Source organism: Zonotrichia leucophrys, chromosome 3 (assembly GCF_028769735.1).
Source record: "Zonotrichia leucophrys gambelii isolate GWCS_2022_RI chromosome 3, RI_Zleu_2.0, whole genome shotgun sequence".
In the NCBI taxonomy this organism is placed as follows: Eukaryota; Metazoa; Chordata; class Aves; order Passeriformes; family Passerellidae; genus Zonotrichia; species Zonotrichia leucophrys.
Window position 1 is genome coordinate 50,186,424 of NC_088172.1, and position 27,133 is coordinate 50,213,556.

General features: G+C 40.6%; 1 protein-coding gene across 4 annotated transcripts; it reads right to left on the reverse strand.

Annotated features, from left to right (window-relative positions):
- Nucleotides 1-828: 828 nt before the first annotated feature.
- On the reverse strand, nt 829-26,363 carry LATS1 (large tumor suppressor kinase 1). Of its 4 annotated transcripts, none has more exons than XM_064708132.1 (8): nt 26,170-26,363; nt 17,848-18,353; nt 15,683-15,818; nt 12,310-13,835; nt 7,112-7,694; nt 6,243-6,425; nt 5,899-6,005; nt 829-4,954 (listed from the first exon to the last, which is right to left on the reverse strand). In XM_064708132.1, the coding sequence occupies exons 2-8, from the start codon at nt 18,196-18,198 to the stop codon at nt 4,442-4,444; spliced, it is 3,399 nt and encodes a 1,132-aa protein (XP_064564202.1). In that variant the 5' UTR covers nt 18,199-18,353; nt 26,170-26,363; the 3' UTR covers nt 829-4,441. The 4 variants fall into 4 exon arrangements, with proteins under 4 accessions (XP_064564202.1, XP_064564201.1, XP_064564200.1 ...); XM_064708131.1 differs by having other exon boundaries at nt 12,310-13,838; XM_064708130.1 differs by having other exon boundaries at nt 15,668-15,818.
- Between the last annotated feature and the right edge of the window lie 770 nt (nt 26,364-27,133).

Here is a 27,133-nt window from a genome sequence, read left to right on the forward strand (position 1 = left end):
AGCATTCCTGCTCTTACACTTGTGCCATTTTATTGTTAAACAGAAGAGCTGCTGCAGCATGAACAGGACTTGTAGAGGAGGGGTGTGAAGGAGGAGAGAAAAATAAACACAATTGGGCAACTAATGTTCATATTTCATGTCTAAATAGCCAAAATAACAATATGATTTTCACTTCTTATAAAGATCCAGTGTGGGGTTTATTATTCCATCAAGTGTTACACTACAGACACCAATTCTGAGAAAACAGGAACAGTTTCAATAACTCAGGAACGTCACCGACTGCCGATAATTCAGTTAGGCTGCTCATGAGAGCTGGAATTCCTTCTCTTATTCTGAAATAACTTTTAAGAAGGTGTCAGTGCAACCACCCACTCACATCCCGTCCCCAGATCAAACACACATGCTGTGTGTTCAGTCAGCAGGGGCAAGGAATTCTCCACTGCTCAACTGCTGGGCCCTGACAAACTGGAAACCTGGCACTCCTGGATGAAGTGGATGGATGCTCCAGTGTACCTACTGGAAAGGTCAGCAAAGATGCACATTCCTTTCATATGAACATCAGGAGCCTTGGAGATCATGGTCCAAGCCAGCACCCCATAAGCCCCTAAGACCCAAAAGTGCCAATGGGCATTTGGAGATCAAACGGCACACATGTAGCTGGATTGCAGCAATGCAGAGACCTGGCAAGAAGGGATGCCAGGTCATGGTTGAGACAAGTAAAGAATAATCAAAAAAATGGTGAATAACTTACTATGGCCATGAGATAATGTGAAATTGTTACGTTTACCAGCTAGACACAGAATAAATGAATGATCCACTTAAGCAGAATTGTGGGATGGTCTATGTTTTTAATAGGAGAATCCAAAGGAACTGACAGTCTTATAATACAAAAAGGACATTATATATACATATACACACAGAGTATGTCTATATATATCTATAGAGATATATATATAAATCAGTAAACTTGAATAGTGCCTTTATCATGACCATCTTATGGCATTCAAAACATTTTACTATGACACTGACCCAATTCATTATCTTTTTTGCTTTGGCTGAAATAAAGCAAACAGATTTAAAGGTCTGATCTGAAAAACTCACAACATCTGAAACAAAAGCCTAACAGTATCTTCAGTGACAGCAGCATAATCTAAGAACCCACCCACTGCACTGCCTATCAGCTGAATAATATTAAAAGGAGTCTAAATAAATCATTCCCACTCACAGTTTTTGCAACAGCGGAAGATACATCAGTCTCAAAGACACTTTCTAGCCATAAATTCTATAGATCCTATGACAAATTGAGGATAGAAAAGATACAGCAAGAGGGCCTGCCCAAGGATAGAATGCCATTGAATATCAAATAATATTTACAATACAAGTTATAGGGTTATAGAACATTTTATAAATACAATTAATATGTATACAAGGGAACATAAAAGAGAAACTTGTTTTCATGCTTTACAAAGTAAAGGTAACCTGAACTAAAACTTACTGCAGAATTCTACAGCTGCTGGCTGGGAGCCTCTCTTCTCCACTGCCTGTACAAACCAATCCCCATTGTAGGTCACCAGTGAAACACCCATGTTTTAAGCAGCAACTACGAAGAATCTCAACAGACTCTGAATCTATGTACGAAACGTCAAGTTTCAAAACATGGGTAAGGCAGAGTGTGCTGGAGAGATGTGACAACAATTGTGTGTAACTAACTTTCTCAGAGGAGAACCTGGACTGTAATGAACTGCACTTTTTGCAAGGAAATACATAATACTGCAGCATATAGGTGGTGAAATTCAAACAAGGAACATTACAACTTCTAACACATGATATTAGAAAATGCCAGAAGCATCTACCAAATTTTAAAGTTGTAAGCACTTCCCGTATTTGTTTAAAAAAGGCAAAAGAGTATTTAAGATTTCAATACTTGTACATGTCCTTAAAATAATCAATTATTTCCTTTAATAAAAGCAATTGGTTTTTCGTTTTAGAATAATGGTGCCTTTACAGGACACTTATTTATTGTTTTTTAGAATTATTTTTAAATTGCCTAGGATCCGTAATAATATTAAACAGGAATACACCATAGTATAGTGCAGGCAGAGGAGAGATATACTCAGATGAAAAAGCAATTTTAAGGGTCACTTTAATGAATTGATATTATTTTCTCTGCACGCTTCAAAAATGGTGAGGCAGGCTTGATTAAATTACCTTTAACCAGCAATATATTACACTTTGCTCCAAGACAAGTAGACCAGTTTTACTGGGATACTTACTACAAAGGAGGATAATCTTTAAAGTTTATTTACATGAAAAGCAGTCTTTTTTACATAATATATAAAATGGAGTAGTTATGCACTGCAGCCATTTTACAATAATTAAGCTAAATGAAATTAATCTTAAAACCTACTATTTCAACAGCTGTGGGAAAGGCAGAGCAGGGATTGTTTTATTAAGCTGCAAACTCATTTTCATTATAGTAAGCAACTAACTAACTACTTGTTTGAGAAAACAACTTCTCATAACCATCTTCTAACCATTATAAACACTTCAGAGCAGAGGGGTGAACTTCCACAAACATTTTCTTCTGAGCCAAAGTACATTTAAGAAGCTTCCTCACTGCCAACTTGCTGCAGTTCCCTCAGTTATGTCAATAAAAATCATTTTTGGATCACACCAGAAGCTGGATAGCTCAAATGACCACACTCACAAGAAAGGAAACTCCAAATGACAACCAACAAGCACTTTCTTCAGTGATCAGTATTTAGGACAGCACTAGAGACAGTTGCACTGGCACAAACAGAGACACAGACTGGAGCACAGAAAGACAACAAATGGCCATAAGCAAACAAACCAGCCTGGTGAGAAAAGTAAACTGGTGACTGATGCTGGCTGCAAGAACAGCTATGAACACCAGTTTCAAGATGTTTAGATAGTTGCAATGGCACAAAAAATAATTTAGGAAAGCAGTAATGCTTACATGCATGTTATTAGATTATCCACTGGAATTAAATTCCAATGAAGAAATGTTTCAAAAGACATTAAGTTTACTAAAAATAGTGCATTCTTTTTTTTACCACTGCTTTTATTTAAGGAAAAAGAAGGATAGTGCCAAAACCGTAATTCTTTCTGCATTTCAACACTCAACTCCTGGTCTTGTCTCAGTGCAGCTGCTTAGAGTGATGCTCCCATCCCTGCTCCAGATAACCTCAACAGGCTCAGTACCCTCCATGAGACTCTAGGACATAGCTGAACATCTACTGCTGGAAATTAGGGAAACTAATGCAGAAGGCACAGCTGTAAGTTCCTAATTCTGTTCTGAACCAGGCTGTGAAAGACAGAGCATTGAAACTGTACTGCCAGCTCAGACAGACCCGTGCACAGCCCTTCTCCTCAGTGCCTGTGTAACCAGAAGCAAACTGCTCCAGCCAAGGCAAATGGGTCTCCACAACAAGTCTCAAAAGTCATAATTTAGAATATTTTCCCATTCCTATGTCAAATTTATCATAAAGGCACTACTCTAAAATTTATTTTTTAAACTAAAAATTCCAACTAAAGCAGCACTGTACACATTTTACAGTTTGGTTGTAGTCAGAAAATTGAACTAGATTTCAGAAAGTGTTGTTTCTAAGGCTTCTTTTCCTCTTACATCTATAGGAGAACTGATGACAAGAGACAATCAAGTTGTTTCTGAGTGAGCAGTCCTGCTTTGAGAGTACCAGTCACATGCTACAGTGTCACTAATATCAAATCCAGTTCCTATTTAACAAAACACTAGTTCTAATGTTTTATTATCTCACAATCATACTATAGCTAAGACTGACACTTTCTTGTTTCAAAGCTGAGAACTAGGCCACTCCCACAGCAGCTGGAAACATTTCACCAGATAGGTGGCTGTTTTTCCAACACTGTAAATAATAAGGCTAAATACAGTGAGAAGTGAGGGTACAGCAGACTTTTTTTTTCCTATTCAGAAATGTATCAGAGAATATTATTAAAGTTTTATATTTGGTCAATGCATGGAAAAACTGTGATTAAAAATTCTGAAGCACAGATTTGTTCTCTAATATTATTCACTATATGTATAAATAGATACCAGGCATCTTAGGGAAAAAAATCACTATTTCCTATTTTGAGTACTTAGAGTACAGAGGACCAATAACAATATTAAAGTGATTTTTTTTTTTTAACCTAACATCAAATCTCTTCTAAATTAAACAATTAACATCACTGGAATAAATTAATTCTCAGGAAGCATTTCCCTGTATTCTAGGGAAACAAAATATACAGAGAGGGAAAGTGAAGAAATAATTTTTTTAGCATTTAAAAAGAAGTGTGCACATATTTACCCTAGCAATCTTCTTTCAGTTCTCTTAAAGGAAGAGACTTTTCAAAATCTAAAGCTGCAGAATTGATTATTTCATTTTTGACCTTTATTGCTCTACTAAACATAAACCAGATCACGACTCTGAACTCCTCTACTTGCCTGCTGATCATCATCATCATCTGACTGCTGTTCTGAGTTTTGAGAACTACCATACTCATACTCAATGGGCTTTGGATTGTTGTATGGGTAGCCATTGTCATCAAAAAACCTTCGGAAGGTGAACTCATAAAAAGCGTGCTCAGGATGTTTTCCGTTTTTGTACCACCCATTGAGGGTATCGTTTCTGTTCCCCTCCTTATCATCATCACTCCACAATTTATCTGGATCAACCGGATCAAAGTTGGATGTGTCCGTGGGATGAGCAATTTTGGGAATGTAGAAAGCAGACTGTCGCCGCAGATTGCTGGAAAAATCGATTGTTTTGAAAAACGGATGAGCTTTTATTTCATCTGCGCCGTTTTTGCCCAAACGATCTTCTGGCCCTCGGCACAGCTTAATAATGAGGTCGGAGGCCTCGGGAGTCAATTTAGCCTGAGGTGGAATATGAAGTGCGGTTTGCCAGTTGATAACCTTAAAAGCAAAAAGATGTGTTATTTATTGTAATTTTTAAAAAAGGAAAAATACATTAAAACGACAAAACAAAAGACCACAAAGAAATAATTCAATATGTCTAAGGTTTTTCACACTAGAGGGGAAAACATGAAGCTGCTCTTTCAGAAAGACAAGGGATATTTTGTCTGGAAATCTGGCAAAATGCAGGCAAAGTTTATTCACGTTCCAAATCTAAGCTTGAGTCCGGCATGGAAGACACAGCTATAAAAAAGATACCATAAAATCCAGCACCTGGTACCTGAGATTAGGCACATGGCTTACAATCCTAAAAAGATGAGGCAGATGAGTTTTGAGTTATTTGATGTACTGTAAAGCCTAGGAGATTTCACGTTAAAAATAAAATAAAATCAACACTGCCTACATTTGAGCCACCTGAAAGCAATTTTGCAAAAAATGACACCTGCAGAAGACTGCCTTGATGTTTTCTCTGAAATAGTAGGGGCTCAGGAAAGAAAGAACCAAAGGCTCTGAGCTGTTACAGCCCTGAGCAGGCAATCATCTCCTGCTCCTCCACCTTCCCATGCTAAACACCTCCAGGTACATCACCAAAGGAAATCCTCTGCAGGCAAACAAGCACGGAAGTCAAGAGGTGAGAAAAGAACACATAAATACTGGAAGAGGGAAGGGGAACAACAACTGGACACAAACAGTGAAAGGCTGAGATGAGATGTGGTTTTTAGTTTGCATGTTTACTGCACGACCAGGTAAATTACAAATGTGATCCTAGAAGTTTCTTTACAAATCAAGTGCACCTCCACAATAACAAAGTTTAGAATCTTCAGTTTATAACATGCTTGGATAGGCAGTGCCCTCAAACATCACCTTTCTTCTCACTACAAATTAGTAAGACTATGCAAGTTTCAAGCCTTTTTCAGACCGTTAATACCAGATTTTAAAGTTACCTTCATTTGTGTTTCCAGTGGCGTCTGTGCCAGGAATGGAGGCTGCCCCACCAGCATCTCAAAGAGAATTACTCCAACACTCCACCAGTCACACAACTGTGTGTAACCTGAAATGAAGTTCAAATAAGGTAGTCAAGCCTTTGTATAGTTTTAATCTTGAATTTCTAAGAACTAAAAAGTTCAGAAGATAATTCAATACTTAAGATTTCCGTATTAACAAATATTTATTTTTTTGTTTAAGTATCACATCCTGGGGAGAAGGGGGAGTGTGGGAGAAGGGAAGCAGGACACCTGAGTAGCAGCCACTCTGCAGTGAGGCTGCAGTACAAAAGCACGCTCGTTACCTGTCCGTAACAACACTTCAGGTGCAATGTAGTTGGGAGTGCCCACCAGGGAGTGGGCCAGGCAGCGCTGGTGCTGCCGCGCCGCCCTGCGCTCCAGCGGCTTCAGCCGATCCCCACACCTGCAGTTGGCTGGGTCACCCCACTCGCTGCTGAAATCCATACTGTCCTGACGGGCGTGGTCACCTGCCAGGGAGTGACAAGGATGCCAAAACTGAGCATGGCTACTTTCATGACATTTGCTTTATCCATTAACATTCTGTGTTACAAGACAGAATCTGTTTCAGTTTCAATACTGAAGCTGAGAGTTAAAACAGAAATCAACATCAAGATATTGATTGTTGTTTATGATATAAAATACTAACCTCTGAGGACACAATTTTTTAAAGCAAATTTTTGACATAACTATGCGAAAATACCAATCTTAATACTTTTCAGATTTTTCTTAACATCACTACAATATACATTGGGTGTATATTGGTTTAACACTTCCGTAAACATAAACCTCTAACTTATAAATTGCAAAAAAAAAATTTAAAAAAATCAGATTTTAAATCTTGATCTTCTCACCAAAGACTGTGTAACAGTCTGGGCTAAGGTATGTAACATTTTGAGAAAAACTAATCAGAAATAATTTCAACCTTGTTTTTGAAGGTATGTTTTTATTTTTGGAAGCTCACATAATCTGTATTTTACCACTCTCAAAACTGTGACTTCTCTTACACTCCACCTTTTCCTTTAGCTGTTGTTTCAAGTAATCAAGTAGGATTTTGAAAAGCCTACTTAAACCTTTTCATAAAGGAAACAGCATAGTCATCTTTCTACTCATTTATAATTTAATTCCTTGTAAAGGATACTTGTATCTCTCTTACCGCTCTGGTAGTACTTGGAGTCATGGGTCCACCGAAAGCCAGTACAGAGCCCGAAGTCAGTCAGTTTGATATGACCATCACGGTCTATCAAGATATTGTCAGGTTTAATATCTCTGTGGATGAAGCCCATTTTATGGACACTCTCAACTGCACATGTCAGTTCTGCTGTGTAGAACCGTGCCAGATTTTCTGGGAAGACACCCATTCTAATTAGGAGACTCATCATATCACCTCCTGGAATATAGTCCATTACAAAGTACAAATTGTCCTTGTCTTGGAATGAATAGTACAGGCGAACTACCCATTCATTATCAGCTTCTGCGAGGATATCCCGCTCAGCTTTAACATGAGCAACTTGATTTCTAAGCAAGACATCTTTTTTCCTCAGAGTCTTTGTTGCATATAGAGCATTAGTATCCACCTTTCTTGCTAGGCAAACTTCTCCAAACGCACCAACTCCCAGGGTTTTAATTTTCACAAACATTGACTTGTCCATTTTAGCTCTTCTTAGCCGAATGTAATTTGACTCTTTCTGGCACAACATTTTCCTCATTTGATCCCGGGCCTCTGGTGACAATCCAACCTGTGCAGCAAACAGAGTTAAGTCTGAGGAGTGAACAGTACTCTTAATTCTTGGTGATTTTCTCATAATTAATTACAAGGCTTAGGCAAAGCAAACCAAATACTTATACACAGCACAAGAAATACTACTTAAAGGGATTTGGTTTTGTTTTAATTTACACATTAGGATTCTATAAAAACATACAGGAGTGATAAAAAGCTGAAATGTGATCATTTTCAACAGCAAATGCACAAGGTGCCATGCACCAGGAGGTTCTAGAGAAGGGACTATTACATTCTTAAGAATGGTAATTTACAAATTACTGATAAAAACCACTGCAAATAATATTATCTGAGTAAGAGTGAGCATCAGCTGCCTCCCTGATTCTCTTTACAGCGTTAAAGAAAGCCAAGACATGTCTAGGAGCTGTAAGTTGCTGAGGGCTAAGGAGTTGCCATGGGAAAAGCAGGCTAACTGGAGCAGGAGTCACTGAACTTGCTGACCATGCTCTAGAATTTCAGCTGCAGGAGGGAGTATGCACTCCCTCTCACTCTCTCACTTCCATGTGTAGCCACCCAAAACAGATCCTACTGGCACTGCTTCCTACTGCTTGCCAACACCTCTACAACACACCTGGACCACCTGATATTCCCTCTTATCACACAACACATCCCTTCCTAGCAGGGCTTCACTCACACTCTCACCACTGCTCTCCACTCTGCCTAGGAACCAGCTGAGCAGAGAACCTCCTTCTGAAGTGGCTCACTCCTCCCAACAGGAGCCTCCTTCTCTTGGCTCCTATCTGTGTGCATATCCCTATCTTGACTGAACATCCCTGCTGTTCCAGCCAATGCCACCAACATTCTGACAGCTGAAACGCTCACAGACCACACACACCACCTACAGCGTGGAAACCCTTATCTACAAGAACCACACTGATCGCTCTCATTGTGCTCCAACCTGCGCACCCCCCCAGTATATTTTTGCTGGTTTCAATTCCCTTAAGAATCCCATTCAATTCTGCTGCTATTTTTCTTGGCAAGTTTCACGGCCTGGAATCAGAATAATCCTTCCTTGTTTTAATGTGAATAGAATCTGTCTTCAATTTTTAAAATTTTTTCTCTGTGACACTATCACCACGTAACATGACGTTCATTCCTTCTTTTGTTTTCTGACAGCATTTTCAAATTACTATATGCTACCTTTCTCACAGCATCCCAATTATTTTATCTGCCTACCTGGCCTGAAATCATCATCCCACACCAATGATTTCCAAGTTCAACCTATAGCATACTTCCTTATTTTTTCATGGACATGTTGATCATAAACTCAAACATGGCCACACTGAACCCCTGCAGACATCTCAACTGTACTCAAGCACTATTCTAAAAGCTTTCCATTTCTTACTGTAACATGTTACTGATTCCTGATACCAAGTCTTGCTGCTTCCATCTCTTTAAAGCTTCAAATATGTGAGATACTGTTGGCATAGCAGTATTCAGAACCATCAATAGGACTAAGTAACTAGTCTAGGCCTGTCTAGACTGTATGTTAATAGATGACTTTGGCCTTGCCTGACTTCCAACATAGCTTGAAACAAAATATAAGAGATGCAACTGACAAAAAAGGCAAAAAAAATCAATTAGATATCATTCAGTATCTTAAAAATGCTTTCACAAGTTACTATATGCCACCTATTAAAGAAAATACTGTTAGAAAACATGAAACTTCTTACAGGCATCATAGCAAAAATGGATCCAAAGGAGATGCAATTAGGAAAATGCATACAATATGCTCGTCTACCCAAATGAATTTCACAAGTTATACAAATTTGGTAGGATTGAAATGGAGAAGGCTGTCTCAAATTTGAGACAATTTTTTGTAGACATCAGATAGACAGTAATTAGGACTAGTTAGCTGCAGTTTCAAGACAGGTGTGGGTAAGAGGTTCAACTGCATGTTTTGAATCAAAAAATTGTCTTATTGTAGGAACATGCGCGTACTGTCTTCCAAGACAGAAACATCTGAAGTTTTCCATGAATGAACAGACTTAAGGCACACTTCAACACAGAAGGAAGGATTTTTTTAAATCTTATAAATGTCAAGAAGACAGCTGAAAACCTGAGCCTGGTGAAGTTCAGACAATGGTGGATCACCTTCTTAAGGCCCATTTGGATCCTAAAGCTCACTCAGTGCAGACCCACTTGACACAAACTGAAGCCCACCCATCACCGACAAAGCTGGCAAAGAATAAAACCTACATGGCAACAACCCCCTAGGAGTGAGAGTCAATACAATGATTAATCACTGCAAGACATACAAAGAGTCTCCAAAACCCTGGTTTTGGAAAGCTTTGCTTTCTTCTACCTGCTCTCTAGCTCTTGCATCTGAACCGTTTTATAGTAAAAAAAAGTAGCCCAAGTACTGCAATTTGTCATCTCTTCCCTCAACCCACCTTCATTTTTCCCTGTCATCCACTAAAACAAATGTTAACTACAAACTTTCTCTCTGAATTGCTGTATTTTCCCTAGAACACTCCTCAGCTTCAGCATTTACCAAAAATTAACAAACTGTCAGCTGCACAAACCTTTCTGCATGTGTACCTCCAATTATTTCAAGAAGACGTCAGACACCAAAACTTTCCTCACTGGCTCTCTATCATAACACAGTTTGCTCTCATTCTGCTTCCTTCTCATCTTGCTGTGCCTTAAAGGATGACTTAAGCTTCTCTTTGCAGGAAAGACACCCATTGTAACTCTTGGCCAAACTCACACATCTAAATTAAACACTTTTGAGACCACTCAACTCCTAGGAGACCTGACAGAACAGAAATATGTCACATATGCTAGAAATACAGCATCTGGTATTTTCACAGGTGCATTCTGAGGTTTCTTCTTTCAAAATTCAAAGGGCAGAAAAGAAGGGATTCAATACTTGCTAATCGTCTTAAAACTTTCTGAAAATAAATAATTTCCCTTTCTCCTTCTCATGAAAGCCCAAAATATACTTTATTGTTATGGCATTCCTCTCCTGTGTGCTTACGAAAAGGGCCTGCTGCAGCACAATAACCCATCTTCCACCCTTCAGCCTGTAATTAAACATCCCAGCTTTAAATCCAGCATAAATTATTAAAACTCTAGCACTAATATTATAAATATTATTAAATACTCCTACTAAGGTGCTTTAAAAGCATAAGAAAAATATCAAGAGAAGTTATATCAGTGCTTTTATATAAGTACTACTTATTCTGAGATGCTACAGAACACAACACAGTAAGAAGGGAAAGTGAAGTTTGCAAATCAACATTAATTATAATCTTACATTTAAGCACTCAAAAATAGCCAAAATAAATTCATGCTTAATTTTGATGCAGGGTTGCATGCAAAGCCCTCTAAAAAGAGATCATGCTATTCTTAAGAAACACTGTTGCTTCAGAATCTTACTTGTCTACACAGGGATGGAGGCTACAGAGTTCAGGAAAGCTTCCCACACCTTAACAGTTTAAATCAGCTGTTAGTGAAGTGAAAAAGGAAAGAGAAAAGACTAAGAATAAAGATCTAGTAAGAGTTCCAGGATGAAATCTTGCTAACATCTACATATTTGTGATTAAGCAAACACTTACAAAAGACTACAGCTTACAGTAAGAATTTTCAAAGAGTAAGAAAAAACAGATTTAAAAAACAGCAAGAAAGTGGTATAAGCCAAATACATACTCTCATAGACATCATACTTATGTCAAACTTTCAACTACAATCATTAGGAAATATATTTGTGTGACTCATCTCAATTTCACCTTTCTGCAAATCTTAGTTTCACTACTCACTATTTTCTCTTTTGAAATGATATATGTTTGTCAGCTCCAGTTTTTACCCTTTTGATTTGGTTTAACAGAACACTGAAATACTAGAAATAGACCACTGACTCCATGCAGGCACAAAAAATTTGATTTCACATGTATTTGTTTTGTAATTATGCCCTTCAATTGCTCTTGTTTAAACAGATACATTTACAGTGCAGATTACAAAATAATTAGACAAAAGATACCATCTCTTTCCTTCTAAAAGAACCAAAACTAACTTTTTTTTTTTTTTAATTTGAACTTTAAAAAACTATCCCTACTGGTAACAAACTGCAGAATGTAAAAAATATCACTGTGTGCATGTCTATATAAGAACACTAGCTAGCCTGGAACTTGTCCCCAGTTTGCTTGTACCTTTAGTACTTAGTTTAAAAAAAATAGAAATATTTTTAAAAATCATTAAAATATTGCCTATAACTCAAAAATCAGGATTAAGTAGAACCCATAACAAAAAGCTATGAGCCATGTAGCTACATTTCAGTTCATGTAACAACTGTTTTGCTTCTGCCACCTTACTGTATGCAGGCCATACAAATTACCTTTAGATATCCAAAAAAACTTACTTAAAAATCAATTTCTAAGAAGAAAATTAAATACATAAACAAGACAAGGAAGAAACCTGCCACATCTCAAATACAAAGATTAAAAATAGATTTCAATACTAAAGTTCTGAATATTCTACTCATGTGTACTATTTAATTCTACAATTAAGACATATCTTATAAAAGCAATACAAGAACAGTTCAGTCATAGATTTAGAAAGAAGGAAGAGTTTACCCGCGTCATTTCATTCTCTAGCTGTTTTTTCCGGTGCAAACGTTGCTGGTGTGACTTGAGTATATTCTCCACACGCTGCTCCATGAAGAATTTAAAGGCTTGAGGGGAATACCTTTGAATGCGAGACTCTCTTCTTTCTTCATCTTTCTTGTTTTTTCTAACAGGAACAGGTGAGGTTGTAATTTGTTTCTTTTCTTTATCTGTTGAATCAACACATTCGTAATTCTTTTCATTCTCATCCTCCCTGGCTAAAGGAGGTGGCTCCTCCTTGTTGAGCTTGGGTCCTGCCTCATACAGATTGACAGAAGGGTTCTGATGTAACAAGTGTTTGGGGTAAGGTGGTGGGGGACCCTGGTAATTTGGAGCCTCCGCAACAGGAGGCATAAGTGCCATATTGGTAGCGGGACTGTCGGAGAAGGGAATGGTCTGAACGCTTTGCACGGGCTGTGGCATCCAGGAAGGGTGAGTGGGTGCCAGGGCAGTCTGTAGCTCTGGTTTCAACACGCGCATGCTTTTCACTGGCTGCTGAATGGGAGCTGGCGTTATGGCTGTCACTGTGGTGGCCGAAGGCTGGGAGCTGCCCGAGTGACTCTGCCTGCTGCCGTGATGGTTGTTGAAAGAGTTGGAGCGCACGGGAATACTGGGCTGCCACGCAGGCATGTCGTGCCCATTGCCCGGCGACGCCTGCGGCTGCACGGGGGAAGGCTGAGACCAGGATGCAGGTATTCCAGCCACGTTGGTGTTGTAAAGTTCCAGGTTGTGACTGTTTCTGTTTGGCACCATTATTGCCTGAGGAATATTCCCATTGGTGTAGGCCGAAGGAGGAGCAGATCCCCCTGCCTGCATCTGTAGGGCTGTGGGACTCTGCCTGTTGGTTGGATTCATTGGATATGGGGGTGGCTGGCGACTCACTGAATTTCCAGACACCACATTCTGGTGAACTATGAATTCTGCCTGACAATTGCCATTTTGCATTCCAGCTCTTCCTGAGGGAAAACTAAATTTGCTGTTGGCAGAACTCTGCATGATTATCGGTTGCCTGCCAATGGGGACAGCACTCATGCCTCTCTGCCCCTGTGCGGATGAATTCATAGGAGGAGGATTCATAGGTGGAGGTGGATAACCATCCTGCCATGCTCCTGGTGGCACTGGAGAAATACGGGAGATCACATATTCCATGTTTCCGGAGTACCGCTTCGTTTGAGAACTTGGCTCCCAGGAAGGAGGTGGAGGAGTAGTTCCCCTTGGAGGGGGTGTCTGCCCCCGAGGAGGTGGAGGAGGAGGCGTGACACTCCTTATCTGCGGCAGAGGTGGGGGATTCACTCTTTGTCCATTGGCGGGATGAGCCTGAGCAAACGCCGCAATGCCAGATCCGGATAACGGCCTTCCTACATCAGGCTGCGAGCTGGGACTTTCCGAGCGATAAACCACACCCTCTGCCAGGGAAGGGCCGTGCCGCTGAGGAACCAGGGACTCCTTAGAACCCTTCCAGCTCTGCTTGCGGTTCACTGACTGCTGCACAGCCCCTGCTTCCACAAGAAGAAAACACAGCATTTACATTGTTGGAAATTATTCCTATTGACTGCTTTGAATATTTTATTCTTCTGTGTTAATTACTACAGAAACAGGACTTGAATTCTCTGACACAATATAATCCACTGTACTTCATATGAAAACTTTTTCTAGTAATATACATCACTGCATGCTAATATGCTCAGTGTTCATATAACAGGGAAAAAACCCCTCATATTGAAACTATAAAACTATAATACCAGAAAGTGATTTTTCAGAAATCACTTTTCTGAAAATGTATTTTGCTTCAGTAAAAATGTAAAATTTAATTGAAAAAAATGGTAACGTGCAAAATTATTAGTCACACAATGTATTTTTAATCATGTGTACAAGAAGCTCTCAGAATGTTCAGCACAAATGCAATAAAAAGTAATAGCATGGAAAAACATGTTATGTTGCTGTGTTCCAATTAACATTTGCAAAACACTTAGTGTTCTTACATTAAATTTAACTGAATGCTGTAAAATCAAGGCTTGCACCCATATATGCATACAGATCATTCAGACTTGTTGTATTCCCATAAGACAGAATCTCACTAAGTACTTTAATTTTAAAAGTTGGATCTTTTTGAGTAGAAGTGTTGTAGATAGAGAGGCAAAAATTTAAACTGTATGAATGCAAAATTTACAGAGCAAAACCCTGCTATATATTTACTTTGCAGATACTATTTTGCATCATATAAACAAAATATACAAGGAGCTGATGGTGCAGGCAGTCTTACTGTGGTTTTTATAATGCTAACACTAAAATATGTGTAAACACATGCAGTACTTTAATTGCTGAAAATCACCCTGTCCTCACTTAAAGAACATGCCATTAATTACTCTATTTTTGCAGGTAACAATGAAAACGATGTCTAAATGGTGGAATTTACCTATGAACTTTATATAAGCACCGACTAATCCCGCTTAACAGACTAAAGGAAAATGACGCTGTTCTTTGCAACTCCTGACTAATTTTCCCTCCTATCTATATTGTTGATTTAAAATCTAACTCCAGTGCTAGCAGCTCAGCACCCAACTTTAGTCTAATAAAAGTTCAGTATTTCTGCTGCATTTTTAAGTTACTCTTTGTTTTGGTGTATGCTACTAAAAAGGCATCAAGTCATATTAAAAAAATGTGCTAGCATCTGTTCAGAAAGCAATAATAGCAAGTGGCAAAATTCTGACTCCGCTAATAAAGACACAGTCCCCCTTCTAACATCTCTAAGAACATGGAGCCCGCCTTAAAAAGTATAGAAACAAAAGCTGGAACCAATCAGGAAATTAAGCACAGAGGGATCCTGAAACATCACATCCTAAAATACAAATACCATAGTTATATGATATATAAATACACACACAGGAAAATACATACACAAAAATACACATACAGCATGCTGTTGTGTGGGAGTGTGTGTGAAGAAAGACAAAAAATTTAAAGAAGAATTCAATGCTCAGCAATTATTTCTAAGTGGTGCCTGAAACAAAACAAAACACAGGCACCACATCAGCAAGGTAACAGAAATTACCAAAATGAGATCTCAATACCATTCCTTGTATAAAATGTTTATGCAGAGTAATAAAACCATGCAGTTATAAAATCATGCTTAAGAAACTCAAGTCAAACAGGCCTATCTCTCAGAAGGATCACATAAATATGTAAAATGCTGTTTTTAAAGGCAAAAAACCCCTGTATCTCAGCATTTCTGTTCCACTGTGGGCACGTGAAGGCAAAATTTACTATGTTCTGTGTTTCACCTATAAGAATACTCAGTGAGTTACTGAGTCACCATGGATACACATACCTGGGGGTTTCATACCTGCGTTCACAGGTCTTGCTGCTGCTGCAACCATCTGTTCCCGACGAGGATCCTGGTAGCTCATTTTACTTATAAATTCAATGGCAGCCTCTATACTACGGTTGTTAGTTTGTCTAAGAGCTTGTATAACCATATCCTAAAGAGAAAATTATTTACAAAAAATTATTTACAATACCAAAAATCGTGGTTATTTAGCCAAATATCCTCCACTAATTTCACCAAAGTAATTTTACAAAGTATTGATTTCTCTCAACTGTTTCAGAACTACTTTTAAAATGTCTTCTCCAGAAGAGATCATCCAAAATAGTACTGCAATCTGGATGTTCAGAAGAAAAGTTAACCAGTTTAAGCACTGCACTCTGATGTAAATCATGTTATCTAGATAGAACAGTGTGGTCATACAACTCTTAAAAAAGGATTTTATAATAAAAAAGCCTATACAATAAAGTTGTCACAATCTTTAGGGACTAGCTGATATTAGAAAAAGCAGACATAACATTTTCAGCTCAAAAATTTGGTCACCTATGTGATATGAAGCAGTCAATGTCTTAAAGAATATCACCATACACAGAACATATAAGGATTTAACTTGAACCATAGTAAGCAAAAGAGATTTTCTGTAAGATATTTAGGATAAAAAACCCCAAATGCAATGAATAGCAACCTACCCTGATTATTATACATATATATATATATATGTATATATCTGTATACACATACCTGATACTTATTGATTTCTATCTGTTACACTTCACCCCTTAATGTTACCTACTACCTGAGAGGTGGGGAGAAATAACAAGAACGTTTGTTGATATTTCATTTGGAAAAAAAAAATTCAATACATTTTGAAACTTCTCGACCAAGAAAAATGCTTTCCTACTTCAGCTGTATTTCTTCCTAGGGACACACGTGGATCAGTGCCATATGGCCTATTGTGGCAACACAACTATAGGTTAACACATGGCAGAAAGGGCTTATGCTGGCACTGTGCCTGAAAAAAGCCCCATATAATCACAAGTGTCATGGGAATTTGCAGTTGTATCCAAGAACAAAGGGCAGAAGCAAAAGGCTTCAAGATACAAAGGATCCAACAAAAATACCAACTTAAGCTACCTTTCTAATTTATTGTCCAGCCACATACCACAACCTTCAGTCTGCAAAACCAGCTGCAGGTTCAAATATGTAAAAACAGAGCTGAGAACCAATCTACTTTGAAAAATCGAATGCACAGCCCTCCTTGCCCCAAAATCCCACACAACAACAGCAACAAAACTCTCCCAACCTCAGCAATGAATCACAGAGTTGGAGCAAATGATTACAAAAATCATTTATCATTATAAAATCCTTCCATTCTTCCTGACACACAGTCTGGACTGTGTATTTGATAAGTAAAAGGAACATGAAAGGAACATCAGCACTTGACACTGGGATGCTGCTGAAGAAAAGCCAGTTGGCAGCTTTGGAGAAGCTCACTCGTGGTAGAGGTAGATCTCTGTAAATATCAAAGCATCACAGACAGCAGAACTCATGAGCTGGTCACTATTGCAAGCAGTGCACGACTGAAAAGTTAATCCCTGTTGTGGTACTGTGCCTTTTTCCTTTGGCAAGATGAGTGGTTTGCTAGCTCTTTTTAAACATGCTTTTGTACCCAGGTTTACAAAGAAGGCATGAAAACAAGTGTGATTTATGTGATGTGCAGATCCCAGTAAAAACACAGGAGATGTAAGTGTATTCATTTTTCCTTCCTGGAAACCACATTTCAGATTATTTTCCAAAATATTTGGTATTGCCTTTCAATTTAGAATGGCCATGTTTTATCAACCTATTTTAACTGAGCACAACCTAAAATTACTTTGAGTATCAGAGGCAAAATCCATGTTCTAGAGAGTCCAGTTCTCTCTGCCTAAAACTACATAAATAATTAAAACAACCTACCACATAAGAACAATCTGGACAAGATGCTTAAAAAAACAAATCCAAGTCTAAATCCTTCTAGTCCTCTTTTACATCCCCCACCAGTTACATTACCAGTTTCATGTCTTAAACAGAAATCTACCAGATTTTGAAGCTTTTTGCTTATCATGCTGTCCAAACATTGCCTGACCAACATGCATTAATAGTTTATAGCTAGTAGAACACCAAATCTTCAAAATAAAACACTTTACCTCATCAAAGCCAGCAGCTTGCAAGTCTTGCAGCATCTGTCGATTAACTTCTGATGTTCCTTTGACAGCTGAGGTTGCTTCATTTGCAAAAGGCAGAAGTGAGTTTCTTATCTCCTGCAAAACCTTGTGATATGTAACAAATTTAGGGGGATTTCGGCCTTGTCTAGGATCTTCAGGTAACATTTTGCCCATGCTGTGATCAGCTTTTGCAGCATCTGAGGGTTTAGGCAAATTCCTGAGGCTCTCTCGTATTTCCTGTAGCATCTGCTGGCTGCTGCCAGTATAATTACTGGCAGGAAAAGTTTTAGGCCTCATTTGTCTATAACCTTCTGGCTTCTCACTTCTCTTCATGAAAACATGTATATATGCAACCTCCACCAAGGACTCGCACACACCAGAATTCAAGGAAGACTGGCTGATGTCAGAACTTGTGAAAGCAGCGTCTCTTCTCTGCGAAACCTTGGTTCCTGAAGTGCTGGAGTTTCTCACAACCCAAAAGTGCTATTCTGTTAACAAAACAAATGACATTTAACAGAGCAGTACAAAAATTCACAGTGTAGCACTGGAGTAGTGAAACATTCACATGCAGCACTGCCTTCACCAATACTGAAAGCATGTTAAGCGAATTCTTCAGGCAGTCTTTACTCAAACTAATTTACAAACCATGCTGGGCTTTTGATGAAGGGAGACGACCCATCCTAATTGATCAGCATCGAACTCCGGTTTATTGATTCAATCAGTCATTTTTTATAACAGTGTTAATTAAGCTCATACATATTGCAAAATCCGAGCTCATCAGAGGTCACAGATTTAAACATTAATCCCTCCTTTTGTTTTCAATACCTGTGGTTTGTTATTGAAACCAAGATTTGTGTTCTCACCCTGATATGAGTGGTTCTCAACACTTACTTTTACTTTCCCAAAACAGCCAAAGATAGTCACCTGTTATGAGAAAACTGCCTGAGAACCCTGCTGTTTATAAAAATGTGCCTGAGAACCTTATTATTTACAGAAACAGGCTTTGAGAATTTGCTCCTCACAGATGCCTTTTACTTTTCCATCAGCTGTATATTTTCATGGCCATTTTTCCTTCAAGCCATGTCTGAGCAAAATTCTCCAACATATTCCCGCTTTTTTTTTTTCTTTTTAGCACAAGGAGGTTAGTATGCCAGGTTTCTCTATCATTCTACTGACCATATCCTAAATACAACCAAAAATACAAAGCAAAATAAGTAAAAGCGTTATAAGCACTCTTAGTATCTCTATAAGGTAGTCCCAACAAATGCAAATCATAAAATAAACATCTAGCAAAAATCAAAATTAACAGCACTTAAAATATTGAAACTTAACAGACTTATTTTCAAATCAACAGAACTTAGCAGAACTTAACTGACTTTAATTTCTACATAACTTAAACCTAATATAATTCAAACTTAACAGAATCTAACTTAACTTAAACCTAATATAATTTAATCTTAACAGAAAACTTAACAAAACTTAACTTCAACAGTATTTAATATTCAATGGCACCCAACAGACAACTCGACCTAAACTACTTAACAAGAAACAAAACTCCCCACAAAAACAAAATATAGCATCCACTACAACCTACTCACAGGCCCGATTCCAAAACACTGAGATGAAACAACTTTCTTCATATGTTTGCTATAGCATTTTTATACCAAAAGCACTCTCATAACATCTCACTCACACAATCACTCCAACATCTTTAACATTTTTAAATTTTTCAAAATACAGTTTTGGAGTCTGATGTTTTACCAACTGAGCTATCCGGGCTTCTGATGTTTTAAAGTCAGTGTTAATACAGGTGATTTTAAGACAGCATAACCAATGCTGAGCCAAAATCGGCTGAAATTTGACCCATGCATTCACTGCTGATTCCTGTTTCACAGTCTCTGCTAGGAAGAACAAAAGTCCCTTTGACTTAGGTGGGAAATGTCCTGATAGCCCTTGGTGTCGTTTGTTTATTATCACTGGTTTCCCAATTGCAGCAGGGATCTTTTCTTTTTGCTGACAGAAGTCCCATCCACCATGGCTGCAAGCTCTAAAACCGAAGCTCTTTGCTGGCTGCGGGGCGGAGAGACAAGCTCTGGCGCTGAAAAAGTGCTCCAGTCCCACGGCGCTCGTGTTGGAGCGGGCGCGACCCCCTCATGCTGGGTGCGGTGCGCGCTCCATCCGCGCTGCAGCCGTGGCAGCGCGGTCACTCCCCCTGCGGCGGTTCCGCTCTCCCCGCGGCGGCTCCCTGTGGTGTTGGGTTGGAGACAGGAGAGGGTGCTGATGCTGCAGCGACGACTTCTGTTGGTGCCTGGTCACTGTGGTTCGTACTTCCCGGTCTCTGCTTGCAGGCACTCGTTTTGTGGGTGTCCGAGCGGCATTTTTGGCCCCAATTAGCAGTCGGAGGCAGTGCTGCCGACGTTTGAAGAGCAGCTAACACCTGACTTTGAGAGGATTTTGCCTGTTCTTGTAGGTCTAGCCCTACTTGTTTGATTGCATCTACTACAAAGGCTTCTGCTCCTGTTGGCACCAAAGCCATCTTTTTTAATGCCTCCTCTATAGTCCAATTGGCACCCAGAGTATTAATCACTCTCCTAGTAGGAGAATTACAATTTTGGAGAGCACACTCCTTGAGCAATGCCCCCCTAAGATATTCTGGCACCCTAGCTCTTTCAATTGCAGCAGCAGCCTTATCAATAAATGACCCAAATGACTCTTCTACCCCTTGTTTAATTCCCATATACATGGGTACCCTTCCTGGTTCCTTTACCCTTTCTATAGTGAGTCTAACTAACCTCATAGCCTCCCGGCACTTCTCCTGGCCCAATAGAGCTTGTGCCTTGGTACGAAGAAAAGGTCCCAGGCCCATAAGCTCATTAACAGTGATGCCACAGAGAGGGTCACCTGGCTGCCTCTGAAATGCCACACACTCGTTAACTAGTGCTTGCCAATGAGCATTAAATAACAATTGCTGATGTTGGGTAAAAATCAATTTAGCTAATCCACGGCATCCATTAATCAGCAGGAGGCTAGTATCAAAAATATAATCTAGCATCTGTTTAACTGGCTCACTTTTAACTCCAAACTGACTAACAGTAGATTGGAGTTGAGACAACAATTTCCAATCAATAGCAGGAATGGTCGCCTGCATGCCGCCCGCATCCTGAGGACTGAAGATAACCGGGAAAGCCAGCTCAGTAGCCACACTTATAATCTCCTGCTCTCCCTTTTCCATTGCATCTCTCGCTAAAGCAGCCCACGCCTCCTGTCAGTCTCTCGCGATAGCTGCCACTAGGTCGTTTTCCGCCCCAGGGATCAGCTGATTGCTTTTCGGGAACTGACTGGGCGGTCTCGGCCATGGCTGTTGTTGCTGAGAGAGTATGGGAGTTTCAGAAGCGGTCTGTGTAGCCTGGCTTGTCGAAGGAAGCGGCGGAGCGGGTAATAAAGTGCTCTGTGTAGCTGGGCTTGCCGAGGGGGGCGGTGAGGCAGGTAGTGAAACCATCCTCATTGCAGGGGCTAACGGAATTCCCCTCTCCTTATCAAATTCCCTATCTTGGTTGAAATCTTTATTACGGTCATAAGCGGCAGTAGCCTGCTGAGCAGCCTTCTTTTCAGCCTGAAACTGCAGCAATTCATTGTTAATGACCCGCCAAAACTTCTTGGCAGTTTTATCACCACCTAAAGAAGCCTCCCATAATAAATCACCAAATTTACGCCACTCCGTTAACTCGTGAACCATACGGGGGTTAATGAAAACTCCTCTATCATAAGCCAAAAGTCCCGGTAATTCTTTCTGCAAATCTATGCCTTTAATCTGCCTTTTCTGCAAAAAAGCAATAAAAGATCATATGCAGCTTGCCTCTCCATACCTATAAATCATAAGCGCTTTTGCAGCTCCTCAAGGTCGCGGCCGCACGTTTTGGCCAGGCTCGTCTTTACGATCACCTAGAGCACGGCGCGTCTCGGCGTCTTTTTTCTCCGCTTTTCTTTTTCGCGCTTCTGCTGTCCCGGCTGCTACGGAACCCGACCCGGTTTTCACTCCTCCGTGGTGCTTTGCAGTATCACGTCGGGGTCACCATTTGAAGTGAAGGGAGACGACCCATCCTAATTGATCAGCATCGAACTCCGGTTTATTGATTCAATCAGTCACTTTTTATAACAGTGTTAATTAAGCTCATACATATTGCAAAATCCGAGCTCATCAGAGGTCACAGATTTAAACATTAATCCCTCCTTTTGTTTTCAATACCTGTGGTTTGGTATTGAAACCAAGATTTGCGTGCTCACCCTGATATGAGTGGTTCTCAACACTTACTTTTACTTTCCCAAAACAGCCAAAGATAGTCACCTGTTATGAGAAAACTGCCTGAGAACCCTGCTGTTTATAAAAATGTGCCTGAGAACCTTATTATTTACAGAAACAGGCTTTGAGAATTTGCTCCTCACAGCTGCCTTTTACTTTTCCATCAGCTGTATATTTTCATGGCCGTTTTTCCTTCAAGCCATGTCTGAGCAAAATTCTCCAACAGGTTTTAACTGTCTGTTAACAACTAATGTTTTAGGTGCCTCAAGTCTAAACAGTCCTGAACGGCAAAGCATGTGGGCATAGTAAAGAGCTCTGAGTGGTGGACAAAGCTTGCAAGAGCAGATAAGAACCACTGTGTGTGCCAGCACTGCTTCTTTGCCTCCCCCCTCTCCTGTGTCCATTTGCCACCTATGTTCTCACCATCAACACCTTTGTAGCCAGAAGAGCCAACTCTGCTGTCCAGTCAGCCAGGATATGGATCAAATAACCTTGCTGTTCAATGATTCTGACATCCAGCTCCAGCAAAAGATTGGAGTGAGAAGTACACTAGTAAGAGCATTTAATTACAGTGATTTTATCCATTCTCTAGCAGTCACATTTGCTAAAACTAAACATTTGCCTGGCTCATCACATGCAACTTTATGACTTCTTGTATCATCTGCTACTTGCATCTGCTTAAGGGTTCAGATTCTGAGGCTTTCACAGTCTCTTAGCTCAAGTCTCCTTGAACCAGTCTTCATCAAAAGTTAAGTAATTTCTAAATTTATTTTACATAAGGGAAAATGAGAGAATGGAAGAGAAACAAAGAAAATTTTAATCAGATTTTTTTTTTTTTACTGTAAAATTGTTTAACAACTCAAGCATCAAATTCGCTGAGAGCATAGCTATGACATTTGGTAAGGGAAACAGAATTTTCTGCCAAAAGCCAAATAAAAAACGTTTGCATTTTGAAGGCGCTGACTCATCAGAGAAAGAGCCCCGTGTCTGCAGAGAACTCAAATCTCTGTGTTCAGGCTGGACACTAATTATTACTGCAACTGCATGGCAAAGGATAAAGCAACCTCAGTGAAACACAAGAAACTGCAAAGCATTTGCCTCTTCAGAGTATCATGAAATTAAACTTTGTCAGTCTCTACTGCTTCACAGAGGAAGATCAGTTACTAAGTGCAAGATACACTAAATGTTTCAGCTCTGTCTTTTCTTCAAAGGCAACAAAAATGCTGAAGCCCAACTCACAGAGCTCCTTTACTACTTTGTTGCTAAGCATTTCTCACTGTAGACATATATTAAACAAAAATCCAAATTTTACACAATCTACAAAAAAGTCCCTGTTTCTTCATTCAGGCTTCATTTCTATAACACTTGCACTTGCACAAACCAATTAGTGATTCAGCAATTGAGGAAGAATATGACAAGTTAATAGGAAAAAGAATTCCCTGGAACACATGCAAATTATATGAATTAAATACTCGTGCTACCCATATATGAATAAAACCTGAAAGCTGGGAAGTAATACATAAATGAGGACTGCAAAAAGAAACACTTAAGGGATATCCACTTAATCCCATTCTCCTTGGAGAACCATTTTAAAAATAAGAGAATTTCTCTTATGAAACTTGATAAATCTTAAGGGGTATGACTGCATTCACAATCCTTCTTTGCACTGTGATAGCTCTGAAACCTTAAATGAGTGTAGTTGGGTAACTATGTTTAATATAGTCTGATAGCATATAGTTCTTCAGTGCTTACTGAATAAGGAAGCGATCATCAGATTTGAGTGAATTTTAATAATTAACAGTGAAATTTTGCCCAAAGTATTAAGAAATCCAGAAATCAGCAGAAAGTACAGCATGAGAGCAATTAAAATGTAATTTAATTTTGGCCACTTTCAAAATAATTTTCCAAACATGCGGTATTTAAGACCACATTGAAAATACTTTTTCCAAAGAAAACTTTTTCCAAATAAAATGAAGTAAGAACTTGACAAAATACCCCTACTTATGTTTTTAACAAATTCCAAAGGCCTGGAATTCAGGAGAAAACGGGTTTTGCACCTACATATTTTACAAATTTGATCTGGTATGGCAGCATTCACTTCATGGTTACCCCTCGGGTAGCTGGGATAGGTAAATCTAACACCCCCTAACAGAAATCAAGGTGAAATTAACAGGAGACCAAAATCATAAATCAGCAGCAGTCTTGGAAAATAAAGCTGCACTCTAAATTTTTAGCAGCAGTTTAGGTTTAGGAGTGTAAACCATCCAGTCCACTTATCTCCCAGCACTTACCACAGGCAGTGTAACTGTAAGGCCACACAGCATAAACCAAGCTAAGGAACCTACCCAAATAAGTAACTTTTTTTTGGTGGGTTGTTCCTATTGGCAGCACTGAGGGGTACCAGCATGTACATGTTAAACTAAGTCTTAATTCTCAGAAAACAAATTAAATTAGTCCTCCAGAAAACACGAATTACTACAGCTCACCTTGCTTTATATATGAATCTCAAAATTCACAAGTCACTTCTGCTTTTAGACATTGGCACACATTTTAAACGAAGAGAGTGTTGACTGCTAAGTAAGAAATAGATCTCAGCTTTGTACTTCTAACTACCAAACACCAACTGTATCCATGGGAACTGATGTCTATTCCCTCCTACAGTTTTGTGTCCTTAAATAATCTGTTTGTTAATGCAGCTGTTTTTGCTGATTAAATTCTCTTCCCTAAAGGAGTTGAAGAAAATAATGTTTCAACTCTATTCAAAGTATAGGAATACAGTATTTGCTTTTACAGGTCAAACTGTAAGGGAAAAAAAAGCCCACCTTGTTTTTTTTAACATTATAATCACAAAAGATTGGACTTATATAAATAAGAGCTTGAATGAAAGCTCAGAAGCGTTTGAGGCCAGGCCTGATGAGGCTTGGAACAACCTGGTCTAGCAGCAGGGAGCTGGAACTGGATTATCTCTAAGGTCCCTGCCAACCAAAACCAGTCTGTGATGGTCTGAATGGCAACGCACAACTGTCAATGACTCCCATGATTTTCTGAGGGAAAAAAATACACACCTTTTAAAACTAACTTTAAAATTCCTTATAAAAATACTTTCAATGCCCATATTTCCAACTGAGTAGTGAACATCACATATTGATATATCTAGGTACCCTCCCTCATGTACCTATTCTAACAGCTTATTTTATACATGACCACAATGCTTCACTGTTAGAGATAAATTAACAGAGACTTCACAAGTCATAAAATTAAGTTTGTAGGGACTTGGTTCAGACCAACTAAAGGAGGCTTTTCTTTCAGGTAACAAGTCATTGAGCTGCAACAGCAATTTCCCAAAGGATGCATTTCTAATGCTAAAAGTTTTCATAGGATGAGGAGAAAACTGGACCCCGAAATCAGCACATAAGCACAACTACATATGGTCAGAGAAGCCAGAGCTGGAAAGAACCAGAGGCCAGCTGAACATGAGGAACATTGTGCATTCGCTCGGTTTGCTTCCATTCTTACGCTCTGCTATTTCCTTTAGCAGGATACAGCTCCTCTCCGTACACATAAACGTATTCCCGGGAGCAGCAGGAGTCATTCCAGGCGCACCTCGGAGCGATCTCCAGGGCTCACAACTGCAGGGCAGCCACAGCCCCGCTGCATTGCTCGGGCCGGCACGGATCGCAGCAGGACAGCGGGACCCGGCCTCTCGGGACACGCAGGGCAGCCACAGCCCCGCTGCACTGCTCGGGCCGGCGCGGATTGTGCAGGACAGCGGGACCCGGCCTCCCGGCATACGCAGGCCAGGAGGGTTTCACGGCCGGGCGGAGTATCCCGAACGTGCCCCGCTGGGACACCTGCGCTTCTGTCGCCTCGCCGGCCCCAGGCCGTGACCTGAGGTGGCTCCTGCCCCGGCTGAGTCCCGCAGCGGGCCCAGGACGCCGCACCGAGCCGGAGCGGGCCCGTTACCGCCCCGTCCCCCCTCCGGCCCCGCGCACGGCGGACTCTACCTGAGGCGAGAAGGCGGCGGCAGCGCCCCGGGCGCTCGAAGCTCGGCCCCGCCCGCGCGGCGCCGACCGGCCGCGGCCCTTCCCTTCCTTCCGCCCTTCCTCCGCCTCTCGGCGATGCCGGCAGCGCCCGCTCGGTGCCTCCGCCAGCGCCCGCCGCCGCTTCGGGCCGCTCAGTTCGGCGCCGCCATTTTGTCAGTGTCCCCGCCGCGGAGCCGCCCGGATATGGGCAGATCCCGGCCTCCCTCGCGCGGCTCCTGCCGCTCCCGGATGGAGCAGCGGCGGCTCCCGCCCGCCCCGGCGGGGAGCGGCTGCGCCCTGTAACCCCTGCGCGCCCGGGCCGGGCAGCCGCACCGCACAGCACAGCGCGGCACGGTACGGCACGGAACTGCGCTGCCGGACACGGCTGGCTTCTCCCGGCCCAGTGCCGGGCACCACGGACAAATTCCCATTTTCTGATTTTCCGATTTTCTTTTTATGGGGGGCGGGAGAGAAAGCTCCGCTGAGCCTCGTGTTTCATCTGATGCCCGAAGGATGGACTCGTTACAGACCAACAGGAAGGAAAACCCACCGGTTAGCATTCGGAGTGATCCATTTCATTTCCATCTTTTGCACTTTAAATAAATTTCAAATAAGCTGCTCTAAGGAGCTCATCGGCAACTCAGTACACCTTGCCCTGCACAGGGACGACCGCCCTGTCCCCAGTGCCCCATCCATCTCCAGACACACGGAATGTGCATCAGGTGAGGTGTTCCTGCCACAGCACACCCGGGGCACCCACGCCGACGTGAATTAAAGTACACTCTAGAGGGGTTATGGTGGAAATACCATGTAACACCTCATAACTAACCTGTTCCTGCCCAAATACAGAGGTTTTTCCATCCTTCAGGTTCAATACCCAGGCTCAATCCAAATAAGTTCCCACAAACACATCTAGTTGAATTATTTTAGTAAGTCAGACCACTAC

What these genes read in the sequence shown, in the direction of transcription:
- LATS1 (XM_064708129.1), bottom strand. Translation starts at nt 18,198, where the DNA reads ATGAAGAGAAGTGAGAAGCCAGAAGGTTATAGACAAATGAGGCCTAAA. An exon ending in TGAAGTGTTGTTACGGACAG is followed by an intron (nt 6,006 to 6,242) that starts GTAACGAGCGTG and finishes ACTTCATTTCAG; the next exon opens with GTTACACACAGTTGTGTGAC. An exon ending in CACTGGAAACACAAATGAAG is followed by an intron (nt 4,955 to 5,898) that starts GTAACTTTAAAA and finishes TTTGCTTTTAAG; the next exon opens with GTTATCAACTGGCAAACCGC.